Consider the following 26,282-nt stretch of genomic DNA (forward strand, 5'->3'; position numbering starts at 1 on the left):
CCTCAGTGGTTGCTTGGACTCCTGCACCCACCACTTATCTAACTGCACTGACTTCACCTATTAAGAATACGTCTATGAACCTGACCTTGCCACCATAGCCTTATCCCATCATTAAAGAAGCTGTTCAACTTGAAATCTGTCTCAGGTTTGAATGAGATAAAATGGCTCAATAAATTAAGACTTTCACTGTTGTTCAGCTACATTCACAAGTGCAGTTACCATATTGAACATCCCAAGTTGTTCAGAAATGTCTCTTGGAGCCATAATGAACTCAATAAGAAGAGGAAGTCAGGCATTTGGATTTTACAGAATAAAATTAATACGATTTAATAATTTTTCAGGATTTTTACTTATCAAACTCCTTCTGGAACATCAATATTTCAAAATACAGATCAACGTAAAGATGAAGGGAATAAAAACTAACTTAAATGAAAGGGACCTCTAACAGGACTCAGGAAGGAGCAGCCATCTGCAGCAACCAGTGGAGAGATGAGAGGGGAAGAAGGAGAGAAAAGAGACAAGGATAAAATGCATAATTCATTCTAATTTAATAAAACAGTCCTTGACGATAATTCCCTTCTAACTCTGTAGTATGCATAGTTTTTGCAGGTTCTGCCGGTTCATACTTTTGTGATCAGCAATGACTGATGCAGCTTACTGAGCAGTCCTATAAAACATAAAGATATTAGTGGTGACTTTTTTCATATCAACATTTCTTCAGAGGATGTTCTTGGTCTCATTTGCTGAGATAAGGCAGATTATTTATGAAACTATTTCAATCTGCAATAATTGGACTGCAACTTATGATGGAATAAAGTACTAATTTGAATTAAATGTTCGGTCAAATGATGCTGAGAATGGTTATTAAAATTCTCTCTTCATCTGGGTTTTTCTACTTTAAGGGTGACAATGATTAACTATGAAGTGACCGTGTTCACTGGCAATCTGGCCTTGGCCTCCACTTTCAATAACGTCTACATTACACTGGTCGGGACAGATGGAGAGAGCAAACGCATTGATCTCACAAGCTGGAAACCATCTTTCTTCAGAGGGCAAGTGAGTCTGAAACCCCTCTGCATATTAAAACTATTTAAAACTACATGTGATGTGGATCTTTTGTTTTTATTTTTGTTTTGTTTTTTCCAGGTATCTCATTTTATTGTGTCCTGCCCCAAATCCCTTGGAAAGCTGGTGATGATAAAGTTAGACAAACAGAAAAGGTTTCTCCAAGACTCTTGGTATCCTGCCAAGGTGGAAGTGAAATCCCCTAAAAACAAAACCTACCACTTCCCCATCTACCACTGGATTACTGACAGTGAGGTCTATTGCTTCAGAGAGGGGACAGGTTTGTGGAAATGTGCTTGTCTTATTTATACGTTTCAATGACACCCAAAAAGATAACCAATAAAGAGGCAATAAAGGTGATCAAGCAAAACTGCAATGATACTGTATTTTAAAAGATGATAATATACTATTTTTTATCTTTTTCAAATCTTTTATGAAGCTCTCAGAATCTTTGATGACAGCAACAGTCATCTTGGTGGGTGCAGTCGGCAGCAGGAACTTAAGCAGCGACAGAAAGTCTTTTGGTAAGAAATTAGAGTATTTTTACATTTTGCATCTTAACATTAAGTTGCCTGAAATCAAAATTTGGTGTATATTAATGAAATATGGAAACAAATAAATATCACATAAAATCCACCAGGATTTATAAAAAATATCATGTAAAATTTAAGTGTGTTAGGTTTATATATAATCTTCATTGAGACTGCAGATACATTGGTAATTAGGCTCTCCACTCACCACTCTGTTATCGCTATCGTGCCCAGCTGGGATGTATATGCACAGGGGATACCGCACTGCATTAAGGGAAACAGCATTCAGTCTCTGCCCTATGATGTCCATTTTTCCTTGACCAAGACAGCAGAGATGAAATACACTGCAGTCACAGGGTGAAGTATTCATGTCCTGTTACACATCTCTTTTTATCTCTACACATCTAATGAAATTATAAGCATCATAATAAGTAATGTTTTTCTTTTCTAGACTGGTAGAGTTGGAACTGATTGAAATGGCTGAGTTAAAGAAAAACTGGACTCACATAGATGATATTAGTCATCTTTTATGCGCTCATCGAACTCAAGTAACAGGTAACAAATCATCAGAAGTTCATTCACTCAAACATTGCTCATACTTCACGATGTTATATAATAATAATAATAATAATAATAATAATAATAATAATAATAATAATAAATTTTATTTATGAGCGCCTTTCAAGTCACCCAAGGACACTTTACAATAGGATAAAACACTTAGTAAAACAATGGCAGAATAAGAACAATAAAATAAAAGCACAAGATGAAATTAACAAACAGTGGATTCACAGTGAATATTCAGATTTGGACAGATGAGTTTTGAGTTGGGATTTAAACTGGGGGAGAGAACCAATGTTTCTTATTTCTGGGGGCAGAGAGTTCCACAGCCTGGGAGCAGAGCAGCTGAAAGCTCTGCTTCCCATGGTGGTGAGGCGGAAGGAAGATACAGTAAGCTGGATAGAAGAAGAAGAACGAAGTGAACGGGCAGAACAGGTGGTGGTTAACAGGTCAGAAAGGTAAGGATGAGCGAGGTTATGAATGACCTTGAAGGTGAGCAGAAGAAGTTTGAAAATTATCCGGAATTTCACAGGCAGCCAGTGAAGTTTCTGAAGAACAGGGGTGATGTGCTGGTAAGAGGGGGTTCTGGTGATAATGCGAGCAGCAGAGTTCTGAACCAGTTGAAGCTTATGGAGGGATTTTTGGAGGAGACCATGCAAAAGAGAATTGCAGTAGTCAATACGGGAGGTAACAAGACTGTGGACAAGAATGGACGTAGACTAGGTGGAAAGAGAAGGAAGCAATCTGTTAATGTTACGTAGATGGAAGTAGGCAGAACGGGTGAGATTATTGATGTGAGATTTATAGGAAAGTGAACTGTCTAGGATGACACCAAGGCTCTTAACCTGAGTAGAATGGAAAACTGTGGAGTTATCGATGGTAAGTGAGAAATGGTTTGCCTTCAAAAGGTTGGATTTGGTGCCAATAAGGAGGATATCAGTTTTATCCTCATTGAGCTTTAGAAAATTAGAGGTACACCAGGATTTTAACTCGGATAGACACTCTGTAAGGGAAGAAGGTGGGAGGGAGGAATCAGGTTTGCAAGAGAGATATAACTGGGTGTCATCAGCAAAACAGTGAAACTGAAGATCAAATTTGCGGAAGATGGTACCTAGAGGGAGGATGTATATTATAAAGAGAAGAGGGCCTAAAACTGAGCCTTGGGGTACACCAGAGGTGACGGGGAATAGACGAGAGCGGAATGATCTTAGTTGAATAAACTGGGAACGGTCGAGGAGACATGATTGAAACCAGGCGAGGGGTGTGTCAGAGATGCCGAGAGAGGAAAGTCTGCTTAGAAGGACAGAGTGAGAAATGGTGTCAAAGGCTGAGCTCAGATCTAAAAGGACGAGAATGGTGAGAAGACCAGAGTCAGCTCCGATTAGAAGATCGTTAGTGACTTTAAGTAGAGCAGTTTCGGTACTGTGACATGAGCGAAAACCAGATTGAAATCTCTCGTAGATGTTATTATTAACCAGGTGTAAATGAAGTTGAGCTGCAACCACTTTTTCGAGTATCTTAGAAATGAAGGGTAGATTGGAAATCGGACGGAGGTTGCTAAAGTTGTTAGGATCTAAAGAAGGTTTTTTCAGTATAGGAGTGACTAGAGCAGTCTTCAATAAGGAGGGAACGATACCGGTGGTGTGAGAAGAGTGAATGATAGCAGAAATGAGTGGGAGTAAAGAAGAGAGGCAGGATTTCACAAGCCCTGTGGGCATGGGGTCAACATGACATGTGGCAGGCTTTGATTTACATATGAACTCGGAAATATCAGATAAATCAGGAAGATGAAAAGTGGAAAACGGCTCAAAAAGGAGAAAAGGTTCTGGAGAGGGCGTAGACACAACATTTGATCTGAGTTGCTGGTGGATGTTATTGATTTTCGTAGTCCTGAACAGCATCAAGGAGTTGCAGGTTTCAGAGGAATAGAAGTGTGGTGGTAAAGCGTTGGGGGGTTGAATTAGTTTGTTGAGAACTGAAAACAGAGTCCTTGTATTACCCTCATAAGAACTGATAATACCAGAGTAGAAGCTTTGTTTGGCCTTGTTGATGGAGTCTTTATACTGAAGTACGTGGTATTTATAGATTTCTGAATCAACAGTTAAACCAGATTTCTTATATTTACGCTCTATCTGCCGAGCTTTGGCCTTCAGAGCTCGGAGGTCAGAGGTAAACCAGGGAGCAGAGCGAGCGAAGGAAACAGAGTGGGTTTTTACAGGAGCCAGAGAATCAAGGACAGTGCATAGACAATTATTATAATATAACAACAAATCATAAGGAGTAGAATAGAAGTCCGGAATCTGAACATTGTCCAAACTGGTAGTGAGAATGTCCATATCAATGTTCTTGATGTTGCGGAACAAGATGAGACGGGTTGGCTTGGTAGAAGAGCAGCAGAGAGTAAGGTTAAATGAAAGGAGGAAGTGGTCAGTTATGGGGATTTCAGTAGCAGAAAGATTCAAGGGAGTAAGACCAGAACAGCAGACCAAGTCCAGGGTGTGTCCTTTAGAGTGAGTGGGAAAGTCGATAAATTGTTTAAATTCAGAGCCTTCGAGACAGAAGGAAAAGTCTCTGGTGAGCAGAAGGTCATTATTGTCCATGTGAATGTTGAAATCTCCCACCAAGATCACATTTGGGGAGAGAGATGAAAGATGGGTTAGTAGATTAGCAAAGTCACTGAGGAAGACAGGGTTAGGTTTGGGGGGGCGGTATACAGTAGCTATGATGGTGGGAATGGGTCCAGTCAGCTCACATGCAAGGACCTCTAGAGAACTAAAGGTATCAACGTTAACTGGCAGGACTTTCAAGTGCTGGCGAAAAAGGATTGCGAGACCACCCCCACAACCTGAGCAGCGGGGTTTAGAAAAGTAAACAAACCCCAGAGGAGCAGATTCTTTTAGCTGAGAAAAGTCATCAGGTTGTTGCCAGGTTTCAGTTAAGCAGAAAAAGTCAAACTTACGGTCAGATAGGAGGTCTTGGGTGAGAGGTCCCTTACTTGTCAATGAACGAATGTTTAGAAGACCGAAGTTGAGTGGAGTATCTTCTTTTTTGCTAATCGCGGTGGGCGCCCTGGGCAGGTGGGCTAGAGATCGATGGTTAACAGCCCGATCAGGGTTCCTGCGAGGGCGGCAAGTAGCAGACCAGAACGATTTAGTTCCATTGGAGTTATGGAAAATCCTGCGGGACCCGCGATGGATGTATCTCCGGCGAGGCTGGAAAGTGATGCCGGGTGGTAGTGGAGCTCCGCCGGCGACGGGAGCGATAGCTGCCCGCGAAGGCGCAGGAGCTCAGCGGCTGTATAGCGGAGCAGTCCAGCCGTAGGATGGTAGACGAGCATCAGGAGAATCCAAAATAGTGCCGACCAGCTCAGGAACATCTTGGTCCACATCTTCGATTATGTGGAGGAAAAGGAGCCAAGCCGGCCCGAGCAACGAACAGGTAGGCTAAAATAGCTCAAACAGTTACGCTAGTGCAGCTCACTGAGAAGAAGACGTGAGAACACATTCAGCTGAAATAACAGAAGTTGAGGACAAGCGTTGCAAGTCAATCTCTGGCAGAGATCGATCTGGTCCTGAGTGTGAATGTTCCTGTTCATTCAAATCTGAATCCAAATAATCCAATTAATCCAAATAAATCCAAATAATCGAAAAATGTACCGGTGAGTACACCGGAAATCAAATATATTCAACTACACTTAAAAACAAGAATGGTTTCTAGTCTGTTTCTTGTGTTGATTTTTGGACTCTTAGTCAATGTATGTCAGTTTCCTGTTTATTATTCTAGTGTTTGAACGTTTTGATCATTTTTAGTCTTTTTCAGTTGTGCTTTTATCATACAAGTAAATCTGAGCATTAGTTCTTGTTGTATTTTTTGACTTCCTGTTCACAGTTCAGTTTAAAATGAGCTTTGAGTACAAACCTAGATTGCTCTACTGTTAAAATATTAGTTTTGAATTCCTTATTTGTATAGCCTGAGAAATGAATAACCTCACAGGACACAATTACTGGGGTTCTTAATGTGCAGTCTTTTGTTTTCGGTGAAGACAGAATAATCAAAAATGGACCAGAGAAATAAAAGAGGTAAAATAAATGAAATATATACAAAGAAGAAATATGGCAGTGGCCTCTGGATTCCACAGCAATATTTCAGCAAACCTGGATACTGGAGAACACATATGATATCACAACTTATCCCCTACACACAGAAAATAGCCGCCCTAAGGTGCACGTGCAGGTCCTTTGCATCATTGATTTCTTGCCAATGATATCACCTTTTTGTAAAAAACAGTAATTCCCAAGATGCATTTTTTCTAAGTTTTGGTAAAACTGCAGTAAACTCTTAAGCACTGCCCCCTGGTGACCAAAATATGCAATGACACAAATCACCAAAATGAACAAATTAAAGTGCACACTACATGCAGAAAACAGGAAACTGTGTAAACAATGAAATTAAACTACTCAATAACATTTTTGTTTTAACATAAATATAAACAAAGAACATGCATTCAAAGAAATTTTTAGAGCTCTTTTTTCACCTTAAACTGATATTTTTTTAAACTAAAGTAGAAAATATTATTATCTGTATACTTGTACACTTGGCTACATTTGTATTAAACCACAGTTTATTGTTTGAGTTTGTAATCTTTTGAGTGTTCAGCTCCCTCAGTGTGTTATTATCCGCCCCTCCTCTGCCTTCTGTTCATCCTCAGACTCTTCATGTTTATTTTATTCTGTACTTGATGTTTGGCCATCTGAATTCAGGTTTGGGTTGTTCCTTTTTTTTATTTTGTTTTCATTTGTGTCCAACATCAGTTTGACTTCCTGCATATGCTTTGTGTTAGTTTTCACTTGTTATGTGTGTTTATGTGTGTGCTTGTGCATAAATAGGCCTGACCTCCCTGTAGACTTTGCTGGATCATCTGCTGTTAATCCTCTGTGCGTTTCTTTGCATGTGATTTTGAAGTTACCTCTATCTTCATCTTAATGCAGTGATCTGTGCAATCCATCCTTTTCTGACTGTGAACTATGGTTTCAGAGTTGGAAGTTCCAATTCTGAGCCCAACCCCTTTGTACTAAGCTGTAGACCACCCCAGTGCAACTTAGTGTTTGTTCCAGCTAGAAGTTTTTTAACAACAGACAAAGGTTTTTGGAGATCAAAAAACTTCCTTCAGGGAAATCCCCAATTGTCCCTGTGTCATCGGAGATTTCTGGGCACTATGTTGTCTTTAGGTAGGATCAAAAAGTTGATTCTGTTCATCTGGACGTAGCGTTTTCAGTGGGAGAAATGTTTCATCACCCATCCAAGTGACTTCTTCAGGCTCAGCTGACTGCAGATTTCCACAAACTTATAAACAGTACTTTTGCACCGCGACTGTTCATTAAGTGGTCATGACAATTTGCATAGTAATGATCATGATCAAGGAACTGAGTCAGCCAATTGTTCATTCAGTGGTGCTAGTTTCAGTTATTGTGCAAATGTACTGTTTAGTTGGGGAAACCTGCAGTCAGCTGAGACTGAAGAAGTTATTTTGATGAGTGGTTAAACGTTTCTCCCACTGAAAACGCTATGAACAGATGAACAGAATCAACCTTTTGGGGATGATATAGCATGCATCAAGACTCTTTAGGTGGTGATTCCTGTATTCCAAAATCAAGTAAAAAATATTATTTTTCCAGACTTTGTTCATAAACATTGGAAGGAAGACTCTTTATTTGGCTATCAGTTTCTCAATGGTGTCAACCCCATGTTGATCCGATGCTGTAAAGCACTCCCAAAGAACTTTCCTGTCACTGGTGACATGGTCTCTCTCCATGGTCGGGGAAGTCTGGCAGACGAAATGATGGTAAGTGTTTAATTCTCTTGAACTAATGATGACTGGCTGATCTTACTGGTACATTCACTTCATAATTGTAATATTCAAACTGCATGCATGACATAAAATCATCAGTAATGCTTTCTGGAATTCCAAACAGAAGGGCAACATCTTCCTGTGTGACTACAAGCTTCTGGATGGAGTGCAACCAAACACCATCAACAAAAAGAAGCAGTATCTGATGGCTCCTCTTATTCTGCTTCAGAAAACCCCTGATAATAAGCTGATGCCAATTGCTATTCAGGTGAGTTCAACACTCAATAATACTAATGCTTGACAAAGTTGACAAAGTCAAAGGGTGCATCTTTCATCATCTTACAGTGCTGTGATTCCATTCCCCAACTCCCTGAACAGCAATCATGGCTGTAATTCAGTGGTCACGACACTTTGCATATTAATGATCAAGAAACTGACCTCGCAGCCCATCGTTAGTCAGTGGTGCTAGTTTCAGTCATTGTGCAAATGTACTGTTTATAAAGTTGGGGAAACCTGCAGTGACTGAAGAAGTCACTTGGATGAGTGATGAAATGTTTTTTCAGACCTGAATGATTTAGCATGCATCAAGAGGGCACACTTTCTTCTTAAGATGCAAAAAAACCCATAAAAGGCAAAGCAAAAAAGAACACAAATGGATTTCTAAAAAGAAACAGAACACACGGCAGAAAACTAAACAGCAGCAATGTTTGTAGCATTATTGAAATTGGGCTAGCTGGCATATAATGGTTTGCTACGTGGTGGCTACCTATAGACCTATGGTTAGAAAAATATAAACAATAGCACATTGAGGATGGAGGATGAGCATCAGCCCCCCCCCCCCCCAAAAAAAAAAAACAAAAAAACAAAAAAAACAAAACAAAAAAAGACAATGTGAGGGTCCCCGATTTCCCTGCTGGGAGAAGATACTGAACATTGCCTAAATTTGAGTCAAGAGAACATCTGAGATTATCCATGCCCAATCCAAGGTTAGCCAGTAATATCTAACTACTACATATTTTGGATGACTCACTATGAGAAATTGAAAAATTGCTGATCCTGAGCTCTGACTCTTCTCTGAAGCATTCAGATATTTGGTGTATTGGTAAACTGTTAGCCCATTGACTGTAGTTACATCATAAGGTTTTAAAAACTGAGCTTGAACATGTGCTGCATATAAATGATGCTAATAAAAAACCAGAGAGGTTGCCAATTACCCCAATGATGAGGCTTCATTATATTAAATAAAACAAGATACAAAGTGTTACAGCACATTAAAAAGAGCAGCCTGAATGAATGCATTAAGACCTTGGGCCCAGAAGTAGGGAAACTTACAGAATCAAGGGGATAAACACCACATCTTACTGAGACACATATTTCTGAGAATATAAGCATCCGCAGGAAGTTTCTACAAAAGCATGAGCAGAATCAATCAGCTACAGTGTAACCAATACAGACTGAGGAAGCAGCGGCATAAACATGACTCCTACCTGTGACAGCTACGGAAGCCACATGAGCAGAGACCTGGATGTATAGGGCAACAGGTAAGTAAGAGAGGGATGCTCAGATAGCAGCTATTTATAATGTGACTGCATAATTTAATTGGCCATCAAAAAAGCAATCAGCAATACATTATTAAACGAAAAATTAATTCTGCTAAACTCAAACAGTATGGGATGAGTTTAACTATATGCCAAGCGTCCGGAGCGGGACACAGACAAAAACACTTAACCCTCTGAGTCAAGACCCAGGAACATGACAAAACTCACCTAAATAAGTAACCAAAATATGGTTATTCATCAAATAATGAGGATAATAGATCAAATGCAATGAATTAAAAGCATATCTCTTCCTTCTTCTTCAGCTAAAGCAGAAACCAGCAAAGGACAACCCAATCTTCCTTCCTACTGATTCTGAGTATGACTGGTTGATGGCCAAAATCTTTGTGAGAAGTGCAGATTTCAACTTCTATGAAGTCAGTGTTCACCTGCTACGCACACACCTGCTGGCTGAGGTTTTTACAGTCTCACTGCTGCGTAACCTGCCCATGGTGCATCCACTGTACAAGGTAACTGAGGCTAAACAGTCTAAGTCTTTTGTGCCTTGGAGTTGAATATAGCACTAACTAGTGCCAGTCAATTTCTCAAAAAGGAAAAGATGTGGAAAGTCAATGCAGCAGCACTAATGTAGTGTCCAGTTCCTCTGGCTCATCACTTCTCCATCACTCTGCTTAACAGTTAGTACAAGGTCTTTGTGCTGACAATGCACAGCACCACATTTGACAAAATGTGGTGCTGTGCATTGTCATCAAACATCTTTACTTTAGTCTCATTTGTCCAAAGAACATTATAAAAATAACTCAAGTTGAGAAAAAAAAATCAGGAACTCTCAAACAGCCAGAGGGAGAACACAAGGCACCAGAGACAAAAGACCACCAAAATAAAATGGGAAAAAACCGAATGCATGAACAGAAACATAGACTTGAAACAAAAACAGAAAGGTAAACAAACACTGAGACGAGAGTGACTTCACAAGAATGCACAAGGAACACGGGAGGCATTATAACAGAAATATGAGATCGAATATAAACAAAACTAAGACCTGGATAACAAAACTGAGAAGTCCAGAGAAAACAAACAGGAAACACAGAGCTGTAATAAAGGACTGAACTAAAAAGAATTGCGACTATACTGAGACCAGAATCCTAAAACAAAGATAATCCAAAATACAATGCTTAAACAAAATTCAAAAACATCTCTCAAAACCTCTTGGCTTTGTGCATTTCATCAGCAGCAACTGGGTGCCACTGGCCCTCTTATTAAGAGGTAGTCAAAGTCAAAGTCAAAGTCAACTTTATTGTCGATTCTGCCACATGTACAGGACATACAGAGAATAGAAATTGCGTTACTCTCAATCCCTAGATAAATAGCAAATGAACATTTAAATATATTTAAATATAAAAGTGATTAAAAATGCAAGTAAAATAATTAAAAAGTAAAAATTTAAATAAATACAATTTTACATATAACAAGAAAGCTATACAATATACAATATAATGGGTAAGTGACATTGAGTGTAAACCAGGCAGAGTAGTGCAAATAGGCAAATAGTGCAAATGGAGATTTAGTAGTGTACGGTAAGAGAAAGTGTAACAACAAAGTCTTATGAGGTAATGGCAGTCCAATGCTCCACAAAGTGACTGGTAACTGGTGCAGGCCAGTGAGTGAGTCAGAGAGTGTGTGTGTTTGTGTGTGTGTGACAGAGTTCAGTGAGACCGTGGAGGAGAGAGGGGAGAGGGGGCAGAATCGGGAGGGAGTTAAGCTTCCTGACAGCCTGATGGATGAAGCTGTCCTTCAGCCTGCTGGTCCTGGCCTGGAGACTCCGCAGTCTCCTCCCCGACGGCAGCAGCTTGAAGAAGCTTTGCATTGGGTGCGTGGGATCAGCCGCTATGCAAAGGGCTTTTTTAGTGAGACGGGTGCTGTAAATGTCCTGGAGGGAGGGGAGAGAGACACCAATGATCCTCTCTGCAGCTCTCACTATGCGTTGGAGGGTTCTATGACAGGACGCATTGCAGGCTCCAAACCACACAGTGATGCAGCTCGACAGGATGCTCTCGATGGTGCCTCTGTAGAAAGTGTACATGATGGGGGCTGGTGCTCCTGCTCTTCTTAGTTTGCGGAGAAAGAAGAGACGCTGCTGTGATTTCTTGGCCAGTGCTGTGGTGTTGTACGTCCAGGAGAGATCCTCTGTGATGTGCACACCCAAGAACTTGGTGCTGCTCACTCTCTCCACAGACGCTCCGTCAATGGTCAGAGGAGCATGTTGGGTGTGCATTCTCCTGAAGTCCACAACAATCTCCTTCGTCTTCTCCACATTCAGAGAGAGATTGTTGTCAGCACACCACGTGGCCAGGCGTCTCACCTCACTTCTGTAGTCGGTCTCATCCCTGTTGCTAATGAGACCCACCACCGTTGTGTCGTCCGCAAACTTGATGAAGAGGTTGGAGCTGTATGATGGAGTGCAGTCATGGGTCAGCAGAGTGAAGAGGAGGGGGCTCAGCACACATCCCTGCGGGGCCCCCGTGTTTAAAATGATGGTGCTGGATGTGTTACTGCCGACCCGTACTGCTTGAGGTCTTCCGGTGAGGAAATCCAACAGCCAGTTGCACAGTGAGGTGTTGAGCCCCAGCTGGACCAGTTTTTGAATGAGCTGTTGGGGGATTATGGTGTTGAATGCTGAACTGAAATCTATGAACAGCATTCGAACATATGAGTCATTTTTGTCCAGGTGTGTGACAGTGTAGTAAGAATTTCACAAGACTGCATAGAAACCTGTTTAAAAATTCTTTTTCACATGACTGCGTTGAAATCATCAAATAAGGAAGGAAAAAGTTATTTTCTTACTAATAAATTTCTCCCTTTCTGCCAGCTTCTGATGCCTCACACTCGCTACACACTTCAGATTAACGTCTTAGCTCGGCAACTTCTAATATCTAAGACGGGAGTTTTGACTCGGGTACGAAAAGACCAACACACTGAACAGACCAAAACCTAAACAACATTTTCTTTTTTACTATTGTGTACAGTATTTGCTTCTCACTTGTATTTGTTGTATCTGTTCTCTAGTATGCAGCTTCTGGTGGAAAGGGTGTAATCACAATCCTGCAGAAATCGTTATCCTCCCTGACCTACAGCTCCCTCTGTATCCCAGATGATATTGCAGAACGTGGGCTGAAAGATGTACCAAATTTCTACTACAGGGATGATGGATTGAAGCTTTGGGAAATCATCTTCAGGTTCTCTAATTCTCCCTCTGAGTGCTTACTCGGGTCAACTTTATTTTTAGCGTTTTCCATTAGGTGGTATACCAGATACTTTGTTTAGTACCTACTCGGCTGGCGTTCCAAGCAACCTGAGTTGATCTAAAAATGTGACATCAGTAGACTGCAAAAATCAAAACTTCCATATTTGAAACCTGGAAATGAGGGAAAGGGCAACACAAAACCCAACACCGTGGTTTCCTCAGTCTGACAAAAAGAAAAGTCAGAGGGGCAGTATACCATCGCCTTGACATCCTCCATTGCTTTGTTTGTGTTGAATACATATTACATAATGGGAGCTTCTGCCACATTGCTCAACCCCCCCCCCCCCCCCCCCCACCCATCCACCCACACACTGTACTCATTTGCGAAGGAAAATGACCAAGACAGAGTAGAATCAAGTCGGTAAAAGGGGAAAAGAGGTATTAGTCTAACTATCAGGTTAGGCCTAATTGGTCAGTTTGTGGAGCAGTGGGGAAAAACTCACTTTTTTTTCAAATAAAAAGCCTTATCAGGATGCTCATGTGTTAAATTTGGGTCAAACAGTTTATTACAGTATGGTGGTAAATATAGAGCTATGTCTAGAAATATATGGAGTGTAACAACATTTTTATAATATTGTCTTACTACACCACAGCAATGGATTTTAAATCAGTCCATCAAGATGTGCAGACTTTCAGCTTTAACTCTAGGGGTTAAGCACAAAGTATTGAACTAGCTGTTTATACATATTTTATACATGTTTAAACATAGTAACTTGTTGTCAGGGGCTTAAAATTAATTTGAATAACTTAATTTTAAACACAGGTGCAGATTTTAATGCTTGGGTCCATTGCTGCCAATGACTGCCTGAAGATGAAAAGCCATGGAGATCACCAAATGCTACGCTTTCTCCTTGAGATGCTCAGGCCTTTACCACAGTGATCTTTAGTTGCTTCTTGTTTGTAGGTCTGTCTACATTCACTTTTGTCTTCAGTAACTAAAAAAGCATGCGCTGTTGGCTTAGGATCAGGTGAAGGCTGTGGTTAAGGAAGAAAATCTAATTTCTTTAGCTTAAAATAGTTCTGGGTTTCTTTTGTGATTATCTATTTACACTGTGAAACTGTCTGATCAGTTTTGCAGCATTTAGCTAAATCTGAGCAGCAAGCACAGCTTTATACATTTCCCAACTCATTCTGGTACTTCTATCAGCAGTCTTATCATAAATACTAGTGCTCTGGTTCGGTTGGCACCAAGGTTATTATTGTTAACGAATACTAACGAAATAACAAAAACTAGAAGTGAAAAAACATTTTCGTTAATGGAAATAAAACTAAAAACGAGACTTTGCGAAAAAAAGGAAAACTAACTAAAACTGTAATGAGTGTTCACAAAACGAACTAAAATTAATTGAATTTATAGCAAAAATGTGTTTAGTTTTCATTGATGTGTGTGTGTCATACAATAGTCAAGGGTGAAAATGAAGTTTAGTTTCCAGGTTTTTCTCTTGCTGTGTCTCATTATGCCAGCAGGTGGCAAGTACGTTAGTCAAATCGTCTGTGTTGCTGCTCCGTCCACGCGCAGAATCATGTCAGGAAAAGTCAGGAGAAAGCGCAGAGGTCCAATTTGGGATTACTTTGAATATGACTGTGTTTTGGATAAAGCAAGTGTCTTGTAGTGGAAAGCGACAAATTATGAGTAGGGATGGGTACCGGTGTCGGTTCTGACATAAACGGTAGTAACCAGACCGAAAAGCAGCGCACATTTCGGTGCTTTATTTCGGTGCTTTTTTTTCCTGAGCTGTGATACACTTCTAGCCAATCATTTTACGTTTCCGAGGATAGTAGGTGGGCCAGTTACGTACGTTCCTTTAGAGCAAAGCTACAGATTAAAAATGCCCAAGGCGAAGCGGTCAAAAGTCTGGCTGTACTTCACAGCAAAATATGCAAACTCAGCAGCCTGCAACAAGTGCTTTAAGGTGATACTGTGATACTGTCAAAGGAGGTAACACCTCAAATCTGATGAAACACCTGGCGACGCATAGCATTTTTTTTAAAAGCCCAGAAATGTGCCGTATTTGATAGCTTGCTACGAGACCTCACACCGAGCACATCTACTGCGGGTGGGTTGCCTGTTATGCAACATCCCCCAAAAACACGAAGAGGAGAGTCCTGGCCCCTAGTCCTGCCAGTGTAGCAGAAATGATGAGGATGATGATGATGATGGCAGCAGCAGCCGTTCTTCTCTGCGTGAGTAGCTTAATGTTGTTCGTGTGTAATTTACGTTGAGTAGGCTAACCACGTTATTACATTAATGCATGTAAGGTGAACTAGCAAACATCATCATAGCTACATGCGGCTGTCCTCTTGTTTGATGGCAGATACTCCCTTCACCCTGGCCAAAAAGGCTAAAATGACCAAAGAAAAAGTGGAAAACAGTTAAACATGAGAGGTTTTTGGACCAATTTTGTGTTCTCCATTCTTTAAGCACCGGTTTGAGCACCGTTTGAGCACCGGCACCGTTTAAAAAGTACCGATTTGGCACCGGTATCGGATAAAACCTAAACGATACCCATCCCTAATTATGAGGGACATTTCTATAAGGAAAAAAATCCCACAATCCTTAAACTGCACTTGAAAAGCTCGCACAAGAAGGCTAACCTAGCTTACCTTGAGAAGGTAAGGGAGCACACTCAACCCTAATCCCCAGAAACAGAATCTAACCCCAGGCCAGGCAGTGTGATGCATCCCGAGACAACAGGACGGGGATATCTACACAACTGTGTGAGCCTTCAAGAAGTTTATCAATTCACTTGAACCAAAATATGAACACCCGGTGCTGCAAGAGTTAATAGTCTCATTCGGGCTAAGATATACCTTTTATAGTTCAAATCAAATCAAATCAAATCACTTTTATTGTCACATCACATGTGCAGGTACATTGGTACAGCACATGTGAGTGAAATTCTTGTGTGCGAGCTTCACAAGCAACAGAGTTGTGCAAAATACAATAATATAAACAAGTTGCCTGGTATCAATGGTTGTTCATCTGCCCTAATTTATTTATTTATTTATTTAAAGAACCCATAGGTGGGAATGTGAGTTGTCTGTCTCTGCGTGTTAGCCCTGCGACAGACAGGCGACCTGTCCAGGGTGCAGGGTATGGTAGCTGGAATAGCAACATACCCAAGGATAAGCAGAAGAGCATGACTGATATGATGAAACTGGGATTTTGTTTCACTTAATTATTGCAAACAAAACTAAAACTATAACTGAAACTAATCAAAACTAAACTGAAACTAAGGATTAAAAAAAAAGACGAATCTAGCAAACAACTGGTAAAAACTAATTAAAACTGATATAAAATTGAAAATCTGAAGTCAAAACTAAATAAAATTAAAAACTAATGAAAATTGCAAAACTATTAAAACCCTGGTTGGCACCCATAAATGCCCATGCTACAACGCTGTCAATCAATCAATCAATCAATCAATCAAGGCTTTATTCGCCACGTGCAGAGTTCAGCTGAGACAGTGTCCTTCGCCCTGTTAGGCTAAGTAAACAGTCTTCCAGCCAGCCCAGGTGGCCTTGCGTGGACTGGGAAGGAACAGTCTAAACACAGTCATTATCAGGGTGTTTTTGTTTGGCTCCAGCCTTGAGACTGCAGCTGGCGCCGAAAGGGTATCCGCATGAAGTGATGGTGTTTTTTACTTTAGTGCGAACAACTCATATGAATTTCAAAGCTGTTCTAACAGTCCAACACTGGTCTCTCAATCTCCCGTTGGAGAGCCATGAGCTTCTCTATGATGTTATCAAACTTGCTCTCCTTGATGTTGTCATTCTTGTGCTCAAAGAGCCAATTCTGAGAACTCACGACCACAGTGAGCTTCTTCAAGATGTAATCCAGTTTGCACTCAGAGATCTTATTGTGAGTTCTCATTGAGAAAGGGGTGTCAATTGCATTTAGGGACCAGTTGATCAAATCCATGATTCCACTTTTAGGTTTTAGAGAACAGACTGTGAGAGAGTGTTCCAGGGAAAAGTAATACAAAAAACACGAGACTAGACAAGGACATAAGAGGCTAAGCAGGGAAGCTAAGGGAGAGGAGGAGAGGAGAAAAGTGCGACCGCCTTCGTCAAGAGCAAGAGCAGAAAATGTTTGGCAGATGCTTTGGATCAAGAACCGTTCCATTCCTTCTCTGAAGGCCATCTTGTAGTCTAATGCCCTGCTTTCTGATCACCAGCCTCTTCCTTGGCCACTGCATGGAGTATGCCTCAACAGCTGGTTCCTGGTTTTTCCTGCCTTGTTGTTGCTGGCCACCATGATAAACTGCCCCACTCCACCCACTGGCTTTTAGACCACCTGTGAAGCCTCTGCAACTAGCCATTGCCAAACCTCTGGAGGGGTCCAGTCTCCTTGACCGTCACTAGCCCCCTATCAAGCCACAGGAGGGGTTCCATCTTCTCTTCTGGTCTCTTGTCTCGAGGCCATCCACAAGGACTGTGTCTATTATTGCAAGCCTCTAGTGTGGCTTCCCCACCTTAGCTGGTCTCCTTCTCAACCTCCAGAGAGGTTCTCCTTTGCTACTCCTCCTTAAGGCCAGTCCCCAGAACTGTCTCTCACATTATTCCTCCTCCAGACCGTCCATTTGGGACTGCATTCAGACTCAATCTCCCTTTGTGTTTTTTATTTGTGGCTGTGTAACTGGATGTAGAGCAACATTTTGGAAAAAAAAGAAAAAATAGAACTCAAATCTATTTGTTGTGGTTGAGAATGGGTTCACTGGCATGCATTAAAAAATCCCTCAGGAGATTCTGATACACTTTTTATTACATTTTTTAAATCAAGAAGAAGATAGATGAGCAAGTATGGTTATTGAAGTTATAATTAGAAAACTAATTTCTTTCTATCCTTCTAGAGAAGTGGTTCTTAACCTTGTTGGAGGTATCAAACCCCACCAGTTTTGTATGTGCATTCACCGAACCCCTCTTTAGTGAAAAATAAAATCTGATTTTTTTTTTTCAAATTCAAGACATAGATGTGTTTTTTTACTGGTGCACACAATGATCCGTGCATGAACATCACCTTGTTCAAAGAACAATACCAACACAATGAACAAACTTACAACAAATTACATACCTGCAAATCAGTGTGACTTCTGCTGTTGCCTTTGAGAGACCAGTTCAGATATGCGTGGCTTTACCTTGGCAAGTGCCAGTCTCATGTCATTTTCACAGCAAAGTCTGTTCCTTTTCTTTGTTTTTATGTCCAGCATCCTCGAAAAGGATTGCTCGCAAAGATATGTTGTAACAAATGGCATAAAAAAATCCAGGGCTTACTTAGCAATAACTGGATACTTGTCCATTTGTCGACACCAAAACTTTGAGAGCGTTGTTGTTCTGAAGAGTTGCTGTTGAACCTGGCTCTGCTGAAATTTAATGATTTCGTCAAAGTATTTATCATTGACATCTGCTGTCTAATCAGCAAAAGTGAATGGCTGTCTCACCCATGCTGGATATGACTCTCTCGTAGGAAAATATCTGTCGAGAGACATTGCAAGCTCATCTAAGTGCGTTGCAATAGTTTGCTTCAGTTCCGTGAATACAGAAATATCTCCGATTCCAGACACATCTTCGATCTTACTTACACAGTTGTCCAGAAGGGGGAAGTTTGCGAAGTTGTTGTTCTCTGTTCGTCGTTTCCATAACGGTAGCTTTTTTTGAAAAGCTAATCCGGCTTAGATTAGCAACGTCTGTGCTCTCATCGAGTTGATGGCTGAATTTTGCTGGGCTTGAAATCAGATCTGCGAATACTTGAGCCAAGATGTCTTTACTCATGTCTTCTATTCTGTTGCTGATGGTGTCATTTGAAAGAGGAATTTGGAATCATTTACCTTCGGCCGCTGTTCAGAGTATCAGATTCGACATCTTTAATGCAGCTGGTTTCACGAGTGTTTCACCAATGGTGTGTGGCTTGCCCTGCTTTGCGATCAGGTAAGCAACTTCGTACGATGCTGTGAGGATCGGTTTGTTAACAGATACAAAATTCAAGAGCAGGCAGAGTGGGCCTTTCATCGAATCTGTCTCTCTTCATCCTTGAATTCAGCAAGTGTTGTGTTCTTGTATTCAATGTCTCCTTGCAGCTTCAAGAAGTGTTCCTTTAGTTTTGCTGGTGCGAGACTAGAGTTGTTCAACTTGGCGTTGCAAATCATGCAGAGAGGACGCTCACTCCCATCACGTTCCGTGATACATGTGAATCCATATTGTACATATTCGTCCAACCACTTTCTTCTTTTTCCCGACATAGTTAGTATGGATTAAAATATTAACAAAAAAATCACACGAACTACTACCACGACAGTCACACGTTGACTACTGCGCGCTAAATTCCGCCAAGCAGTGTAGCATGATCATCTGCAGCCAGTGATGGCCAAAAGGGGCCGTGTCATCACAAATTTACACGATAATTCGGGTGTGTCCGGACCCCGCGGTGGAGGCTCTGCCGAAGCCCTGAGACCGACTCACCGAACCCCTATGGTTCGATCGAACCCAGGTTAAGAACCACTGTTCTAGAGTTAAGGGAGTTTGATAAACAGGAATAGCCAGGCTGTTTTTCAGGCCTGTGGCAGCACCAAAACAACTGCTCCAAAATAGATGACAATTAAATCATTGGAGTCTAAAACGCCCTGAGTAACCTTTTCAGACCTCCAAAAAATAGTTAGAGTCCTTTCACACTACCATTGATCAATGGCAATGTCACTTTACTTCTTAATGATCATGAAAGTGACCTGACAGCCCCCAACACATGTGATAGTCAGTGGTACAAGTTTCGGTCACTATGCACAATTATTGTTTGGATGAGTGACAGAGCGATTCTCCCACTAAAAACGTCACAAGAAGATGATCAGAATCAGCTTCACGAGGGTTCTTATAAGACTTTTGTTTTTAGGTTAAGGTTAGGGTCTAGTAGACTTGAGGTACTCCCATGGCTTGGTTTTCTTGAAAACAACCTTAAAAAATTCATACCCTGCCTCCTTTACTGTCATCCATTACTATGTAGAAAATAAAAGTTTTCATATAAAAAAGATCCAAAGGTTGGGGAAAAAATAGCACATTTTATACACATTAACAAATTTTATGGTCTAGTGTGTTTAAGAAATCTGTATTTAAATTGGGATTGTGCTTCATTGCTTATGGCTCTATATTTCAAAGGTTTGTGAAAGAAATTCTCACCTCCTACTACAAGACTGATGCTGAAGTCCAGAAAGACTCTGAACTGCAGAAGTGGATTCAGGACATTTATGAACATGGATTCCTTTCACAAGCAAGCACAGGTGAGCTTTATTTTGGACTTACTCTGCTCATTTAAAGCTCTGTGATTTTAGATTTTAACTCTACTAGAATTTAAATGCCTGATTTGCAGTTCAAATATATAGATCCAAGTCGTTTGGTCCATGATCTATTCGAGTTCACAGGTTATTGTAATACCTACCAAAAAAATAACATCAAAGTACAGAAGCAAAGTTATAGCTTTTTTTCTGTCATTCACTGGCTATAATGCACAAACTAATGAGAAATAAAATCCTGTAAATCAATTTAGGACAACTGGTTCTCATTCACCAACTATTATTGACCACTAAGATATACTTTGTCAATGGTGTGGCCCAAGTTTTTGACCAGCTCTAAACTATCTTACATTTTTATACCATAACTAAACTTAATGATGGCATTTATGTTTCAGTGGTAAAGGGGTGCAAGAATGCATTCATTTTCTGAACATCACAGTCCAAACTAGAACTTTTATCAGTACAGATTTTAGTGAATGTGAAAAACTGCCTGTAAAAATGACAAGAAGATGACCTTGACATTGAGCAGAATTTGGGTGAAAACCCAACGTGATTTACGGTCCCACAAATGTGTCCGTCTGCGTACATGTTTCAGTTTAGAAACCACTGCAAATAAGCTCCCATGCAGTCAACCAAAATCCCATAAGCAGTTTGCTGAGCATGAATGGCCATGGTCAAATTCTGATTGGTTCACAAGGGGCTGGGAAACAGAAGGGGGAGACAGCAGAAATGTAGAAGAAAAATCAAAGACTAAAAATATAAAATGAACAATACAGACACTGGCTGTGGTGGAAACATTTTTTTTAACATTTTGATCCACTTCAGCATTTTGTATGTCATAACTTCACTTGTCTCTTCCACTGGCTAAAAGATCAACAACAGCAAAATCAGGAGTACCCTACTTCCTTGAAAACAACAGGTAGATGCAGGTAGATGGGCAGTCTGTTACTGCCTGTGGATTACCTTTGTGCTACTCCCACTTTAGCATTAAAAAAAGTGTAAGTAGTGTTTAGTTTAGTAGTGATCCCTACTATTGGACACTTTACCCCATCCTAAAAAATGTGTGAATCTGAGCATTTAGAGCAGTTTAAAGTTTTTGGCATATTTGGACTACCTATATATTATATACACTGACCAAAGCATGATGTGAGACTTTATTATGATAATAGAACTTTATGTGCACCTACAATATTGTAATTTTGATACAACTTTACTTTGGTTTCCCCAGTGTATTGAAGTAATGCCATTTCTTTTTGTTCTGATCATCAGGAATTCCACAGAAATTCAGCACTGTGGATGAGATGGTCAAGTTCGTCACCATGGTGATCTTCACTTGCTCTGCCCAGCACTCAGCTGTCAACTCTGGGCAGGTGAAACCTTCTAACATCATTTAATTTCATTTATTTAGGTTGTAATAGTTTAAGGCCATGCAAGAACCTTCAAGACCTTAAAGTGGTAAGATTAACCACCTTACAATATATCAGAAATAAACTACAATCACTTTACAAATTTCAATTGCTAAGCCCCAAAAGGTTGATTCTGTTCATCTGGACGTAAAGTTTTCAGTGGAGAAACGTCACTACTCCAAGTGACTTCAGTCTCAGCTACCTGAACACATCCTGGACAGGGAGGAACACAGGGAGTCAAGGAGGCCATTTACACAAGAAGGGAAAAAACATCTCTGAATCGAGAAGGAGGCCTAAGGGTACATCTTTCACCGCCTTACAATGCTGTGATTGAAGCCATTCCCCAACTCTCATTAAATAGTGCTCATGGCCATTGATCAATGGTCTTAGATCAGTGGGCTTTGAAAAGTTGCCTTTGATCAAAGGTCATGACAGTTTGCATATTCATGATAAACGAACTGACCTCACATCCCTTTCAGTTGCACTAGTGTCAGTAATTGCGTAAAGGTTGGGGAAACCTGCAGTCAGCTGAGACTGAAGAAGTCACTTGGATGAGTGACGAAATGTTTCTTCCACTGAAAATGCTACATCTAGATGAACAGAATCAACCTCAATTTACTTACCTGGATGATATAGCATTATTCAAGACATTAAAGGCAAAGGAGCATTGTTTAGTTAGCAAAATAAATTATTGCCAACTCCATGAATACTTTTCTCTCAATTTGGGAAAACACTTCAGTTAACAAGTGTTCCTTTGTTAGTGGCAGGATAATTTATAAAAGGTAAGTTTACTTAAGTCCTAAGAGAATATTAATTTTAGAGTCTGGCTTGACTGATGATCTCAGGTCCATCTTGCTTTTCACATTAAATTTTTAGTGATGGCTGAAGCTCAGGTGGTAGAGCAGGCTCCGTACTAGTTGGAATTTTGGTGGTTCAAACCCTGTCGAGTTCGAGTTTGTATGCCAAATATCCTTGGGCAAGATGCTAACCCTAAGTAACTCTATGATGCATCCAGTGGAGTGTGAATGTTAGAAAGCACTTATGGAGACATAGGAAAATGTGCTTTGAGTCTCCAGGAGAGTAGCAAGTGCTACATAAGAACCAGTGCCCACTCACATCCTGGGCCATTTGACCTAAGGCTATGTCCACACGAATGCGTTTTCAAACGAAAATGCATCGTTTTCCAGACTGAGCCGGCATTTTCCTCAAGGAAAAACACAGTGTTTTGGAAACGCTCTCGAAAATGGATACATTTCAAACTGGAGGTGTCCTGTCGCAGTGTGGGCGCTGGAAAACGCAGACTTTCTAAAACGATGACGCATTTTAGTCATGTGATGCAGTCATGTGACCAATTGAACAAAGGGCATTATACAGCAGTTGTTTTGATTGCTCTCAATTTTAACAGCCCTATTAAAGATTAATATCAGTATTTACATGCTCCAGATAGCTTTTCTTCAAATTGTTTAATTCTCACTCGCTTTTGTGCTTGAATATAGGCGTTTTTGGCCATTTCAATGTGGATGCACAACTCTTTGAAAACTACTGAAAACGGTAGTGTGGACACAGAGCGTTTGCTATATGTGGAAGGAAATCGTAACCTAGGACAAGCTGATGGCATAAAATGTAAGCACAACTCCTCCGGTTTCATATGCAAAAAAAAAAATTTGCGGTAGCTTACGTGTTTCCAGTTCTACAGGGATTTAAAAATAGTTAAGCAAAATGGAGCGTGCCCACTCTGACCAATTTAAGATGGTTAAAGTGTCTGGGAAGGAATCTCAAAATTGGATTATAGATGGCAGACAGTTGGTGTCATAAACCACCACCTCTGTTCAAGGATGATCATCCACAGTGGACAAAGATGAATTCTTTCATTACTCATCTGTCTTCTCTGTCCAAAATGCGAACATTGGCATCCTCAAAAGAGTGACCTTTGTTGTTCAGATGCAGAGGAACATCTTGAACGTCTTGCCTGTCGACGTGACTCTTCTATGTTGTCCCATGTGTTTATGAAGTGGCTGTAGAGATCAAAAGAGTTAGGGTTGATGGTATTCACATTTTGGACAGAGAAGACAGAGATGGTTTGAAAGAGGAGTGAAAGAAGCCATCAATGTCCACTGAATGACCAATAAACAGGGGTGGTGTTGGCTACCTACAATGCAATCTTGAGATCCCTTTCTAGTCCAGTCACCTTCATTCAAGCTCTTAAAGATCTCTTCATCAAATATTTCTAGTTTTTGGGTCAGCAATTTAAGGATGCACTCTTTTCCTTCATGTTTGTCCTTAATCAAGTTAGAGCCTAATGTGTATTACACCCCTTGACTCTCCAGGCTTGACCAAACACCAATATCACACTGCTATGTGCTTCAGAGCCTATTAATGACCTTTCCTTTACTCCTTCAATGTAGTATGACTTTGGGGCCTGGATGCCCAATAGTCCTGTCACCTTGCAGCTTCCCCCACCAACTAAAAAGGGGAAAGCAAGTGAAAAAAGCATGATAGATACATTCCCCAATATTCAAACAACAGTTCATGGCATGGCCGTCATGTGGCTACTCAGCAAGCAGTCCTCTGACTCTGTAAGTGTTCAAGTTATGTAATGTACATCAAAATGTCAAATTCAAAAGTCATACAACTATGCATTTTGAGTGGAAGAAGCAAAACATGCCAGTGATCTCATATCTATCTCATCAGATCTTTCTTGGCCAGTACCCAGAGGAGCATTTCACTGAGGAGGTTCCCTGCCAAAAAATAAAGGATTTCCAAGTAGAGCTCAAAAGGCTGAGTGCAGAGATCAAAGCCAGAAACTCAGTGTTGGACCTGCCATACACATACTTGGATCCTGACGTGACTGAAAACAGTGTGTCCATTTGAATATTAGAAGGCAGCTTCTCTTCCTTTAGTTCAGTAACAAAAACAGAAAAGAAAGTGAAGTTTGAGCTCTGCCTGAAACTCATTCTATTGATTTAACTTTAGTTTATCAGCAATTTCTAAAATATTCTTCTGAGTTAATACAATGACCAGGTTTTATGTTTCAGGTTTTATGTTTCATAATTAGAAAATATATCAGTGGAAAGAGTGTTTCTGATTTATAATGATTTCTACTTTTTTAATCATAATTTTAAAGCTGTTTCTCTCTTTGATAATGAAAAGGTAAATACGTAGATAGAAAGCTGCTAGGGTGAGAAGGGCTTTAAGAAATAAGGTCTCCTTTGCACTTCTCTGGTTTTTAATTCTCAATTTTGTTTCAATACAAGCTTTATATAATCAATATTTTTGTCTTATTGCAGTGTATTGCATGAATCCATAAAAAGTGTACCTACTTTGAAATAGGAAAATTAATAGCTATCTATATCATTTTTAGAGATCATAGAGATTTAACACAGATATAGACAGACATGAATGCATAACTTTATGATGTTTCATTTAAAATTCTTAGAAATTTCTGCCTGTGAATACATGATTTAAAGGGTGAAGAAGGAGCTTACTATGTTATTTTTCTGTGTGAACTATACTTAGGCCCTGTTTATATCAACTGATTTTTAAGCTTGCCTGACATAAATGATGATAATTTGATCTCTTTCTGAACTGTTTTCTGTATGTAAAAGATGGAATATAAACACTGACCCAGTCAAAATCCTCGTTTTATTGCAGATTGCTTTTGTCATATTTAGATGAAGGCGTGGAGTCCTAAGATATTAGTAAATACTAGCAGTAAGGACGAAATTAATAAGAATTTAGCGATTCTGATTCCATTATTGATATCATTTATCGACTGGATTCCTTATTGATTCTCACTGACTCCACTTTGAGAGTCACCACCACCACTAAGCAGAATATCAAAGACATTACTTACATTCATGCAAATTAATTCTGTGTGGTCAAATATTTGTGCATGTTGGAGGTATGTCCCTCTTTGTTGCGATCAGTGTTGGGACATTACTCAGTAAAGTAAAGTAAAAAGGTTCCTACACAAAACATTTTTCTTAAAAGTAATGCACTTAATTACACCCAGGAGAAAGACATTCATTATACTACCTGTTACATTACTTTCATATTGCTTAAAAAAAACAAAAAACCTGAACCACACTCATAATTACTATTTGACAGTATATACCTGAGGCTCCAGCCCCACACAACAACACAAATCCCTATAATAATGAGGACACACATGATTTTTCTCTTAGTACTTAGGTATGAAAACAAAGCCAACAACACTGTATTCAACACTGTATTAACTGTATTCTAGATATAAAATGGCAGAAAACTTTTTGCAGCTTAACCAGGGCAAAAACTGAAATTTTAATCATCGGTCCTGAGGCTCAGAAAGAGAAACTCTTGTCTAAATTACAGGCATTTTCACTATGTCCTTCACTACAAGTGAAAATGCCTGGGTGTTATTTTCGACTCTGAGCTTGGTTTTATCCCACATATTAAACATGTAACCAAATTTGGATTTTATCATCTAAAAAATATAGCCAGAGTCCACCCTATTCTCTCTCGGGCCAACACGGAGATGCTGATGCATGCTTTTATTACCAGTCGCATTGATTACTGTAATGCCCTGCTCTCTGGTCTTCCCAAAAAGAATATTTCACCTTTACAACTTTTACAAAACAAAATAATTCTGGGTTCTTGGCTAACTTAGCATTAGCAAGTGGAGGCGAGAAGCCAAAGTTGTGTTAACAGTATACTGCAGTTGTTTCTGTCCTGGAGCAGTCTCCACTTCATACTC

At 40.1% G+C, this 26,282-nt stretch overlaps 1 protein-coding gene across 2 annotated transcripts; it reads left to right on the forward strand.

The window, feature by feature from the left end:
* The first annotated feature begins 909 nt into the window (after positions 1 to 909).
* On the forward strand, positions 910 to 24,421 carry LOC147301592 (hydroperoxide isomerase ALOXE3-like). 2 transcript variants are annotated; one of them, XM_086283400.1, is made up of 14 exons: positions 910 to 1,056; positions 1,147 to 1,349; positions 1,512 to 1,589; positions 1,830 to 1,952; positions 2,047 to 2,150; positions 7,832 to 7,998; positions 8,129 to 8,272; positions 9,866 to 10,069; positions 12,430 to 12,516; positions 12,627 to 12,796; positions 20,011 to 20,132; positions 21,414 to 21,514; positions 23,956 to 24,126; positions 24,242 to 24,421. In XM_086283400.1, the coding sequence occupies exons 1-14, from the start codon at positions 910 to 912 to the stop codon at positions 24,419 to 24,421; spliced, it is 2,001 nt and encodes a 666-aa protein (XP_086139526.1). The 2 variants fall into 2 exon arrangements, with proteins under 2 accessions (XP_086139526.1, XP_086139525.1); XM_086283399.1 differs by having other exon boundaries at positions 1,147 to 1,345; positions 1,505 to 1,589.
* The last annotated feature ends 1,861 nt before the right edge of the window (positions 24,422 to 26,282 follow it).

This window comes from Aulonocara sp. 'chitande type north' Nkhata Bay, linkage group LG23 (genome assembly GCF_057382095.1).
Source record: "Aulonocara sp. 'chitande type north' Nkhata Bay isolate Kocher_YH1m ecotype deep benthic linkage group LG23, A_spYH_male_GT1.1, whole genome shotgun sequence".
Taxonomy (NCBI): Eukaryota; Metazoa; Chordata; class Actinopteri; order Cichliformes; family Cichlidae; genus Aulonocara; species Aulonocara sp. 'chitande type north' Nkhata Bay.

Excerpts from the sequence above, each read along its gene's own strand:
- LOC147301592 (XM_086283399.1), top strand. The coding sequence starts at position 910 with ATGATTAACTATGAAGTGACCGTGTTCACTGGCAATCTGGCCTTGGCC. Across the intron at positions 20,133-21,413 it reads CCTTTCACAAGCAAGCACAG|GAATTCCACAGAAATTCAGC; the intron begins GTGAGCTTTATT and ends TCTGATCATCAG. Across the intron at positions 21,515-23,955 it reads CAGCTGTCAACTCTGGGCAG|TATGACTTTGGGGCCTGGAT; the intron begins GTGAAACCTTCT and ends CCTTCAATGTAG.